Source organism: Phyllostomus discolor, chromosome 3 (genome assembly GCF_004126475.2).
Source record: "Phyllostomus discolor isolate MPI-MPIP mPhyDis1 chromosome 3, mPhyDis1.pri.v3, whole genome shotgun sequence".
In the NCBI taxonomy this organism is placed as follows: Eukaryota; Metazoa; Chordata; class Mammalia; order Chiroptera; family Phyllostomidae; genus Phyllostomus; species Phyllostomus discolor.
Genome location: NC_040905.2, coordinates 24569510 through 24581834, shown reverse-complemented (window position 1 = coordinate 24581834; position 12325 = coordinate 24569510). Strand labels below are relative to the sequence as shown.

Here is a 12325-nt window from a genome sequence, read left to right as displayed (position 1 = left end):
GTGGATACAGGGCATCTGAGAGTCTGTGATTCACGTTCCTTGAGAGTCCCCAGTTCCATGAATTCACTGTGTGACTGCAATGCTTCTGTGAGTTGGCAAAGCCCCAGTACAGATGGGTGGGCGGGCATCAGAGCAAAATCATGGACTCGGCCAGGATGTTAACTAGGCTCTTTCTCCTTCAGACGTTGCGAACAGGGTCCCTTCACCCCGCTCTCTAACTGACGTGAAAGCTCGGTGGGGCCACCACAGGCCAGCGTGGACACCCCGGGGAACCTGGTTCTATGGACCCCCACCCCTCTGCCTCTCTCTTTTGTTCTGATTATGCGTCCACTCTCAGAGTAATTGCACCTGGTGAAAAGAAAAAAGAAAATCTCGGCATAGGTGTTCTGATGGCTAAATTCTCCCACTAAAGTGACGCCACCACAATTGAGAGAGAGTCAGCACCTTCAGTCAAACCCGAGTTAAACATTTACAGCTGCCCTGCAAACCGGTGGAAAATGGCCAGAGACTCCTCAGGCCCCTGTCAATAATCTAAGGTGTCAGGGAACACTTGGGAAGATGCTGCCTCACCACCACGCGGACATCCACTTACCCCATGCATCCAATGCATGTAAAACCTCAGCTAGAGGAGGTAAAAACTGTACAGATGAACATATTTTTAAGTCTTCTTCCAAGAAAAATTTAAAATGGAGCCCAAGGAAAGGGCTTATTTTCCAGCATTGGATGTAACTGGCGCGCACGCGCGTGTGTGTGTGTGTGTGTGTGTATTTTTGCTAAGTCTCCTTTACGTCTACAGAGGGATAGAAGGGAAAAAAAAGCACTGTGTGAGAGCTCTTCGGAATCATGACAAAGAATTTAATCCAAGGAAGCAAGCCACCCTTAGCTACTGTGGTAAAGCAGGCGTTTATGAGATGAAATCCTATCAGTATATTCAAAAGACTCTTCCTCTAAAAAGCTTTGTGGGCTTATCGCTCACAAGTGGTAAGTTTGTCAGAAAGCTTGCCCCGATCCCTTGATCCTGGACACACTAGAAGGGAACGCTGTAACCAAACTTTCAACCAACATTTTCAAACGGGCTCTCTTGCTGCCTGCCAGAACTTACAGAAAATAAAGGCAATTCTCATAACATAAACAACAAGATGGACCGGTTCAAAGTCAATGGTTAATTGGAACCCTTCCGACTGTGGGATGGGAAATGGAAATCAGTGTGGTGGGTCCTCAGAAACCAAAAAGGGAATTCCACGTGGTCCCGCAAAGCCACTTGTGGGTACATGCCCACAAGAATTAAAGCACAGACACAGAAGGGTGTTTGCGCATCTACGTTTCCGTCAGCGTTATTCACAACAGCCCAGAGGTGGAGGTAGCCTGAATGTCCCCTGGGGACTGAAAAACAAAATGTATATATATCCAGTGGAGCATTATTCAGCCTGAAAAAGGACATTTTGGCACACGCTACAACATGGATGAACCTTGAAGACATTCTATGAAGTGAAATAAACTGATGACAAAAAAATACTGTGTGATTCCGCTCATATGAGGCCCCTAGAGTCGTTAAATGCGTAGACACGGAAAGGAGAAGGGTGGCTGCCAGGGGCTGAGGGGAGGGGGGCACGGGGAGTCCGTGTGTGATGGGGACAGAGTTTCCATTTTACACGGTGAGAAGAATTCTGAAGATCCACAACAACATGAACGCACTTCATGCCACCGAACTGTACACATCACAATGGTTAAGATGGCCAATTTTCCGTTCTGTACACAATGCTATAATTAATGAAAGCCGACAATCTTCCCTACTCACCATCGCGTCCATGAAAGGGAAGGCGGCGAGATACAGGAAGGCCCTTCTCGTTTTGCTCCCCACGGACTCGTCCACGTGGTGCAGCTTATTGATGATGTAGTAGCCCAGGTCGCTGTAGGCTGCAGAGGGTCCAGACACATACATGGTCATATGTAGAAAAAGTTACCCTCGTGTGTTTTTTCTCCCAAAAGTTTAAAAACAATTTTAAATGTAATATATATATTTTTTGAATTAGAATATTTACAGGAGCAAAAAGAAGAAAACCATCTATAATGTTACCCCTCTTCCCAGGGGGGTTCTGGGGAAGGCTCTGGGCTCCGGCCACCCAGCTGCCTTATGGGGGGGTGTGGTGGCCGTGTGTGGGGTATGCACGTGTGTTTTAACAGAAAACACGATGTGATCATACTTCATATACACCTTTGTAAACCACAAATACCTTTTTATGACATGCTTCAACATTTTAATTGTTGCACTGAATTCCTTTCCGTAGGTTTACTTAGGATCGCCTTACTCGGTCTCCTATTATTGTACATTGCGGTGGTTCCCATTATTTTGCTATTATAAAAGAAGGCTTGATGGACAGGTTTGAAGCTAAATGTTTACACGTATTCTTAATCATTTACCAAGAGAAAATTCCTAGATGTTACTATGCCTTTTCAGTAACAATTTTACAGCTAGCTTTTCACCATTTGCCATTCATATTTTGTTTTATTTTGGGGGAGGAAGGTAGCCTCTTTGGGCACAGCCCTGTCCAGTGGAAAAGTGGTACCTCTCAGGTGCTTCTGAAGCCCTCCCCCCGCCAGGCCGTGTGACCAGGGTGTGACTGGAACATAATGAGCACTGAACCAGTGTGGGCCGGATGAGCGCGCAGGTGCCGAACGGATAGAAAGGGGAGAAAGAGAAAGGCCTTCCTCGTGTGTTAGGTAGCGTGTCGACGGACAGTATGAGCAGAGGTGCCATGAACTATGAAGGTTTTTCCACCTCACTGACACGTGTTTAGACTCTGCAGGAGCATTTTCATCTCCGTGTTTTCCCCAGGCTTTACAGAGTGCCTCAACAGCAGTGCCCCTGCTGCTTTCATTCTTTCATAAATGCGAGTGTTTCCGTACTTGACAACCACAGGAGCTGCTCTGAAATCGGAAAGGATCTAGAAGACAGTGGGAGTCTCACCTCATGGGAAACAAAAAGAACCCTCTTCCCATCGCAAAGCTTGGGAGACGACTTGTTACCACATTGACTGGTACAAAGGAATGACTGTCCATCCATTGTCAGGATTAGTCTGGAATTCTGGGAATTGAGTGAGGTCATCAGGATGCTATCAAGGGTGTTTACATGCACAAACGGGAATCCCACTGAGGGCTGAGATGCAAGTGAGTGATTTCAAGGGGTAGAGACAGGAAGGGCTAAGACATACAGGGGGACAAGGAAAAGGGGGACTGAACACAGGAAGAGAGGGCCAAATCCTCCAAGGAGAAGTGGAGGGAAAAATCTACCAGGTAAGCTGCCAGGTGAGCAAAGGTGTCAGGTGTGGAATGGGGTGGGGCCTGCAGGGGCACTGAGGCAGCAAGAAGATACATTCAGGAGGGGAGGTGACATGTGGCAGAAAGAGGAGAGATGTGGGAAGGTGGGATTAGGGACAGGCAAGGGACAAAGGGACAAGGGAGGAAGGAGGCGGTGGCTGTGAGGTCCGTGTTTGGATCAGAAAGCAAACCGATGACAGTGGGTAAGAGAAGGCTTGACTGAGGCACTCAGACCTGAGAGAAGCCGACAGACTCACAAGGTAACAGGATGATGTGACTTTATCATACACACTGCCTATATCAGGTGCTGAAGCTTGGGCATTTGGCTTCAGAGTTCATTGCTGCTGTTGCTTTCCCATCCATTTGTTTTCCCTCGGTCGGGAGATGTTCTCTGCACTGGGACCTGCGAGGACATGGTGCTGCCCCTGCTTACAGCTCTGCCCCACCCTGGCAGAGGCCACGGGCCGTAAACAAGGCAGTCACGCTGGCGAACACAGCAGTGCAATGCCAAGTGCAAGAGCCCACGGCTGGCTATGAATAGCTCATGAGCTAAACCTCCTTGGTAAAGGTTAGGGTTGATCTCAAATGCCAGCTGAGTAGACTTGACTGGACATGCAAAGCTGGAGACCACAAAACTGGTGAAAGGCTGCAACCTAGAGGGCAGTGTTGTTATGGGCTGAACTGTGTCCTCTCCAAACTCTTACTGGAATCCTAGCCCCTGGTCCTCGGACCCTATTTGGCAACAGGGCAGATATAATTGCAGATATAATTCATTAGGACAAGGTCATGTTGGAGTAGAGTGGGCTCCCAGTGCTAGAGAACTGGTGTCCTTCAAGTTTGGACACAGAGACAGACACGTACCAGGGGATCACCAGGTGCACAGGTAGTGCCTGCACAGACCAGGGACGGCAGCAGGCGCTGGCCAGCCACCAGAAGCTGGAGAAGCAGAGGAGGCCCCGGGCCGATTCAGCGTCATGGCCTCAGAAGGAACCAACCCGGCCGACGCCTGGATCCTCCAGCCTCCGGACCTCGGGGACAACACAGTTCTGCTGTCGGAGCTGCCCAGTCGGGGCTACTGTGTCAGAACAGCACCAGCAAACTCACACGGGCGGCTTTGGAGAACGTGAGGGAGAGAACGGTTTTCGTGCGAGACCCCGGGAGAACGGCAAGAAAGAAGAGCCCTGCCCTTGAGAGGGGTCACAGTGTTTGCTGTGTGGGCGGGGAGGGCAGAGATCGATAGAAATACGCTTCTCTGCCCTTTGTAAATATACTTACTCGTGTTAGGATATTTTAACTAAAACAGTCAAAACAGTGCCTTTCTGCACAGTAATGAAGGAAACATTTAAAGCTTAGCAGGGTCTGAAGGGCTGATGGGTGACGAGCCCAGCCCAGCTCCCTGACTGCCAGAACGCCCCCTCACCCCTGCTTTCTCCAGCCTGCGGCTGGGCTGGGCTCCTTCGGCGTCCCCAGGTCCCGGGGTAATTTGGGACCTATGGGTCCATGGCCACCTTTGCTGCTCCTTTCTTCTTTTCCTCTTTTAGGTACTAGAAAAATTCAGAGGCCAAGGAAACCTTTTTCTCCTGTTTTTCTTTTCTTCCTTCTACTCCTCCCCTACACGGCAGAAGAGTCTGATCGGTGACTACAAAGGCTGTTTCCACCCTGTGAGCCCGGAATATAAAATCCCAGCAGCTGTTTTTCACTCCTCCCCCTCCCCCTCCTCCCTCCCGCCCTGCCCTGTGCCCTGGAGCTGTCTCTGGCTGGAGCTGATGGCTGGGGGTAATTTGTCTGAAGGGCTTTGCACAGAGTCCCTAATTACCCGGCTAGCTGCCGTGACTACATCTAGTAACCTTCCATTTCTATCAACTGCCCATCCAAGATTGTCCAGAAACAGCCTGTATTCCTTCTGAAGAGCAGAACACTGAAAAGAAAAATTCAGTAAGGTTTTTAAACAGATGTAAATGGATTTCCAGCCAGGGCTACAGTCAGGGGACATTGACCTGACCTACTTACAGGTGACGGCTTTGACCCCGCCCAGACAAGAAGAAACCAGAGGGCCCACTCCAATCCCTAGCTCCTCTGACCTCAGCCGGTCAGGGTCATGGACTGTGGCCAGAATCAGTGGTTCTCAAGCTTGTTCGTCCAGTAGTTACCAACTCTTGTTGCAAAATGCCATGAAATATTAACATGAACCAAACCATCTATGTACATGTATTTTCCCATGGGAATCGAGGAGAAAGCCCTCCTCCCATTTTAATAACAGGATATTATGTGTATTTCCAAGAGGCGAACTTGAGAACTCTTATTCTAATTCACATCCCCCAATTCCTGATGCCGAAAGCCTCACTATTGCTTGGCCCACTTTGTGGTGTTTATGGGCTTTCAGCAGGGGCCAGCACCTTCACCCCTGTGTCTCTAACACGTCGGTTCTGAAGCGCGTGCTTGTACGGCTGGTATTTAAATCACTTTAACAAAAATGGTTGAGTGACTTCCATGTGTCAGGCACTGTGAAGAGCCTGGTCACCTGCCCCAGGCTGAGTCACAGACACACAGCACGCCCATCTGAAATCTGCACGGTGCCACATTTATCTGGAAGATATGGGAAGGGAGGTACAAAGTTGCCCAGGCTTAGGAGAGAAGGCATAAACCTATACACAAAGTAAGTAAAGTTAATATGAAATATTAACACGAGAACAAAAATTCCATCTCACTGGCATCAAGATGTGGAAGAGCACGTGCTATGATGATTTACTGTGGAGTGACTGCTTTCCTCTGGACAACACACCGCGGTCACATCTGGATTCCCAGGATCTAGCCCAGTGTGAGCCACAGAGGAGGCACTCAATATATATTGACTGAATAAATGCACGAATCCCTAACCCCCAAAGAGGTGGCTGGGCCAGACTGATTGCAAAAAAGTCCCAGAAGAAGCCATCTAGACCAGCCTACAGTCAGTTGAGAGCCCCCCCACCCCGCTCCACCAATGTGCCCACCAAGATCAGCAGAGCCTCCTCCTGACTGCCAGCTGACCACAGAGGCGTGAGCACAGCCTCACCCCAAAGCGCTGTCCAGCCCACCCATGGTCTGGTGAGTAAGAACAGGTACTTTTGTTTTGAATCACTGAGTATAGGGGTGATTTGTCATATAGCAATAAATTGTGAGACTATACTGAAATTGCCTGTTTATTCCTAGCATCCTTGTTGGTTTAAATTACATCAAAGTATAGCTATTCATACTTTACAGACTGCTTTATGATCCATGAATAATGGAGAAGTTTGTTGACAAGGGAAGGCTGAGAAACAGAATAATTCCAGAAATAACTTTAATTTTTCACTGTGACAATGTCATTCCTCTGAGCTCTGCAGACTGCCCAGGCTGTTCTGGAACAGGGAAGGGGCCGTACAGGTCACTGTTGAGAATAAACGTATAAAGAAGTAAGAAATCCACAGCAGTAGTTTCTACATCTCTATGAATTAGGAGGCCAGGCAATATTGATGCCATGCGCGTAAAATGAAGTTGAACCCAAATGAAACCAAAAGAACCCAAATGAAACAAAAAACAAGGGCCATCAAGTTTTCCTCTCTTTTACAGATTGAGAGAGAAATAAGGTGACAGCTGCACCTTGTCCACTAGTTTAAATTGAGGTCTGGCCATGGCAAACCCCATGCACTGCAATTTAAAAAATGGTATCTCATAGGTGAGTCCATGACAAGAGCAATGACTTCAGCTCAGCTTAAAAAGGGGCAGTTAGCAACGAGTGTTCAACAAAGGCCAAGAACAAAAGGCAAAAATACTCCAAAGGCTCCTGCAATTTGGTATCTAGAGCCAGGAGATGGGCGTGCATAGAACAGACATGAACTCCTGGGCCGGCGGATCTTCTAATCTTCAAATCTGTCAGCCCAACACAATTCCAAGCATTTCCTCACTTGGCTTACTGCAGAAGGTTTGGCGGGGGTGGTGGTGGGGTTTGCTGGATACATTTTTTTTTTAGCCACCTTCGTCTCACAGTCTGCACCACACTTTCCTAGGGAAGTGCCTGTGTGGTTAGTGAGACCTGCTCCAGCCACATCTGGGGACGCCCATGGCTGTGTCTGGGGATGCCCATGGCCTTGTGCAACTCTCTCAAGGACAGGAGACCGCCTGGCTTACTGGTGCGGTCCAAAAAGATAAAAAGAACAGAGAACAAATACAAAACACAAGGAAGAAAAATTCTTCAACCACTGCAAAGTTAATGAAAAGGACCTAGTATTGGGACAAACACAGTAGCAGAGCTCTTGGTGCTCTTTGACCTGAGCCTATGGCTAATGTCCTGCTGTGACCCGTTAACTGACGCCCAGGATGACACAGCGTGAAGGTAAGGAGCTATGTTTGAACTGGTTTTTTTGAAATTGAAGATGCTTACATTTGAAATCCCTTCTAACTGATCCTCCAGCAATTGATAAATTATTAGTAGATACGGAAAAGTAGGAAGCGTCAAACTTCATCTAGATTGGGAGAGAAATCTAAGGTAGAGACGTTTATGCTGGGGACCAGGATTTCTCCAATGACTGAAAGCATTGTGGAATATGCAACCTTGAAAAAAATAATCTGAGAGTACCTAACCAAGGCACTAGATTGTAACCAAGGAGATTATGCAGAATGGTAAAATGCATCTGACTTTTCTAAATATTAAAAATTTCTTTGGAGACCTTGAGGTTATAAAGAAGCAAAAAGTAGAATATATAGATTTTTTTTTGGCTAAAGATGTATTAAACATTGTTACATGAACATCAGAACAAATCTGCTGTATTCAACATGGTTGTCTGTGGCATGTCACAGAAATGCCCGCTGGCGTCAAAGGATCTCCAGGTTACTCAGATACGGGCACAGGGCTCGCTGCTGATGCCCACCCTGCCCGGTTCCTCTTCCTACTGGGCCCTTCCCTGAACCCCTTCCCATTGTCTTCTCCTCCCCTCCTTTTGCTACGTGGGCTGTTTAGTGAGCTCTTCTACAGTCTCAGGTTCCAGCCACCATACTTCCCTTACCTGGTTACCTGCTCCCACCCCAGTACAGGGCACCGCTCATGTTAACACTGAACTGTTTTTCGCTTTATTTCTCCCAATCGATAAGTGCATGCGTGCCTCCCACATCCTTCCCTCGCCAAGACCTCCTTCCCTCCTGGTTGCTCACAGTCACTCTGCCCTTTCAGTTCGGAGGTGGTTTTTAACTCTCTCCACTTTCACTCTGGTTGACCTTTACCATGTCTCCAAAGCTCCCACTGGCTGCAAACAGCTTTTGCCAGTGTTCTTCTGGAAATCGGTACTAAACACACACGTTTCCCCAGGGATGATATCTACTTGAGGAGAGGGGTGTATCTGGATGCCCTATCTTTTGTAGCTATCTTACCTCTGCTCCCACCTTTTGATTGATAGGACCTGGAGATTATTTGTTCAATAAATCTTCTCTTGGACCACTGATAGCACAGATGGGGATTAGATTATTTTAAAAGTGAGTTCAACAAAGGGTAATTCTTACTCATCTTTAGTCAAAGCAGGAAGATTAGTTCTGTTAATACAAGTGGTATATATCTCTTTACAGGTAACAGTCACATTAATAATACCAATAGGAAAAATGGGTGAATTTTATCAGTACTTAAGACTATGTCAAAAAGAAAAACCCATCTTCAGGGTTTAAATGTATAGGAGGCCTCATGTTGGGAAAGTAACCAATATTGTAAAGAATAAAGTAAACAGAAGATTAAGTAGGAAACGAAGCAAAAACAAACCAAGAAGAGTTGGCCATTGAACTGGAAAAAAAATGCAGAACGCTAGGGTGTTGTTAAAATCACAAGCCACGTATCAGGCAAGAAGAGTCACCATTTGGAATTTTATAGGGCTATACCAAAATATTAATTTAGAGAACTGAGTCAAATTCTTAACTCTACCTTGTACCAAAGATAAGGGAAACATAAAAAGAGCTGTGCTGAAACACAGCTCACGCACTCAGAGCCAGTCAGGAGATGACCCACTCACTCCACGAGGCCTTTGCGAACCAGCCTCTTAGAGAAGGACTCCCTTCTTCCTCTACGCTCTCAAACACCCTCATAGAAACGCCACTGGAAAGCTGTAAGATCTTGATTAAAAAATAAATTCATTAAGGTGATGGGGAAATAGCACCGAAAAGGGAAAGTTTAAGACAATCAGGCTAGTTTCACCGGAACAAAAGAATACAGAGAGGTTAAGTTTCAAGCTCTGGTTCCCATTTCCACTCTGCGAGTCAAGCACGGTGGGTCCGTGACACACATATGGCTTCTTGTGCTTCCTGCAGGCCCCTCGGGCTGTGCACGAACGGAGTGGATACTCATCTTAACATGAGTCCAAGCAAGTATCATTAGAAACATGGGCTGAGAGTCCACGAGAGCTTCTCAAGTCAAACATATTTGGATTATTTGCCTTTTTGTTTCTCCATGTCCCTGCTCCCCTGTCACAAGCATAGTTATGCAAGTGGTGGCTATTACAGGAGAAACGTACGTAGCTGTCTTCAGCATGATGAAGATGTGAGAATGGGTTTAATGTCTAGTGCAGGTGACACATAAAGTGGAATCTGAAAGGGGGCTGATGTTTACTGATGGTAGAAAGGTAGTTTTGGAAAAGGTTGCGGACGGCGACAGGCCGGCATGCTGTCTGGAGATTGTGCTCAAGTCAAAGGGAGGCTAAAACTGAATGAAACCCAGGTACAGAAAAGCTAGCAGGATCGCTGAGAACGGAAGGAGAAAGGAAGGTGAGGCACAGACAGATGCCGGGTGTGGGGGAAGGCAGGAGGCAGGAGTGATGAAAGATTCACGCAGGAAACTCAAATGAGGCCAACAACCAACAAGAGTGCAAATCGTTAAAATCTGAGTTTGGAGAGTTCAGGAGAAACTGATACGTGCTTTCTCAGCAACTGTAGAAAGCGTCTGTCTGGTGGAAGGAGAAGCACTGTGACTATAAAAATATTAAAAGTGAAAAAAAAGATTGCTAAATATATCTGGGATATAGAGCCGTTTTGGTTCAAATGTACGATTTTAGGATTCTACTTGAAAGTTGAAAAACTTAGATTTAACTTGGAAAATGACACCGATGGTTTTCTCAATGGCCACATGCTCCTCCCAACAGTTCCAATAACACAGGACGCTCGGCTTTTCTCTTCCATGTTGACTGTCAGCTACTAACAAGGTATTCACCCCAAGTCTTATTCAACCAGGACCGAGACAGAGAATGATAAGCTTATTTAGAAATCCAGATAGACAGACTAGTAGCAAAAGGGGGCTAATTTACGAGTTTAGACAAAAATTTATTCAGATCTAATTTACATTGTGTGTGGAATTTTCTCAAATACATATAATCATGAAAATGGCCCAGATCAAATATAGCAGCAGCAGTTTTCTTCAAAACTTAGGCCACAAGTTAGTGTTGACGGCGTAAGTTGGAGAGAGAAAGTCATCTCCTCTTAACCTCATCCCCGAGGCTCTGAGCCCAAGTTAAATGGTGAATATCCACACACTTTGGCTGAACATTCCGTCTAAGAGGAACGTCCTCTCATCCACACTGTTCTGGGCACAAAATTCTCCGCAACATGAAAAGGGCAAACCACAAAAACCTCACTCCATTTCCTTTCACATTCACAGTTACGTGAGTGAACATTAGCTGCCATCTGAACACATTGTGTAATGGTTTGGATTAATCTTCTGGCCCTCTTTCTCAACCAGCACCAGTTTGAAGGTACATAACACGTTTAGGAAGGTGTCATTCATGGGCTCTGGGCAACTGGGTCCCATAGACATTCCACTTTTACACCAGGTAAGCTGAGCTGTCTCCAAGCCAAGACGTTCTGAAGTTATGGCCTCGGGTTTTACCACCACAGAGAAGGCAGGAGCAGCAGAACTCTGGCCCTAAGGGGAGGTGCTTTTCCAAGGTCTTGGTGAGACTGTAGGCTTGTTACCATATAGATAGATGATACAGCTTCCTTGTTGTTTCATGGACAGACTGTTATGCTAAGAGTATTTGGTCTTGTCTTTGAACAAAACAGAATAATGAGGCCCTACGGAAGAAGTTAATTTTGATACATAAAACAATCTGTCACTTGTTCTCATCACTGACAAATATTAATTTTAAATAACATCCTTTTATTTTAATGCTTAAGATTAAGTGAGTGTATACTGATGCATGTCTCGAACAAAAGCACCTGCTACTCTGTTGATCTTACTGAATGCTGATCCTAGATCGAGTCACCTATTAATGAAATCACTCCCTCTGTGCCACCACGTTTGGGAATCAGAGAAACAAAACTACAGCTTTCCAGAGAAAACACCTTTTCTCTCTTTAAGCTAGGAGCACGAACTCCATTCCTTCCAACTCTTGAGATTGGCATGAGAAAGATATAATTAATTACTGAAGAAATCACTTATTACAATAACTGCACTTACATAAATTAAAAGGCAGGAGAAATGGCCAAAGCCAGATTCTCAAGCGATGCGCCAACAGCTTACCTATCAGGGTGTGAAAGACGGCGGCGATGGCTCCGGCCACCACCATGCACAGCACGGCTTTGGTTCTGTCCCGCTTGCTGTTCACAAACACCAGGCCCACGTTTTTAAAGTCACTCATGGGACCCGTGAAGAACTTCATGAGGGAGTAGGCCAGCCCGTAGCTGGCCAGCATCTCCACTGCATCCTCCTTGACAGCCGCGATGCCCCGGTTCAAGGCCTGTGAGGGGAAAAGACAGCCCACGAGCTGCATTAGAAATCTCTTCTCATCTCCGGGGAATCACACTTCTAAAATAAAGCTCAACAGATCATGTTTCTATGGAAACGCTAAGCAGCTTATGGGGTAAAGCTCACTGTAATTTCATAAAAGTTATTGGCTTTCATTTTCATCCATATTAGCTTCAGTTTAAACATCTTCCTGTGGGGGAGATGCCTGCCCTTTAAAGTCATAGGAAAAAACCCCAAAGACCATTTTACATTAATATCAGAAAATAATTCTAAGGGGTT

At 46.3% G+C, this 12325-nt stretch overlaps 1 protein-coding gene across 2 annotated transcripts in view; it reads right to left on the bottom strand.

Annotated features, from left to right (window-relative positions):
* The window catches only part of ANKH (ANKH inorganic pyrophosphate transport regulator), a 120666-nt gene that overhangs the window by 35625 nt on the left and 72716 nt on the right, over window positions 1–12325 (bottom strand). For both annotated transcript variants that reach the window (XM_036020251.1, XM_028512298.2), the window contains exons 2-3: window positions 11822–12038; window positions 1799–1917 (exon numbers count right to left, since the gene is read on the bottom strand). In XM_036020251.1, the coding sequence (XP_035876144.1) occupies window positions 1799–1917; window positions 11822–12038 (336 nt within the window). The remainder of the gene's footprint in view (window positions 1–1798; window positions 1918–11821; window positions 12039–12325) is intronic.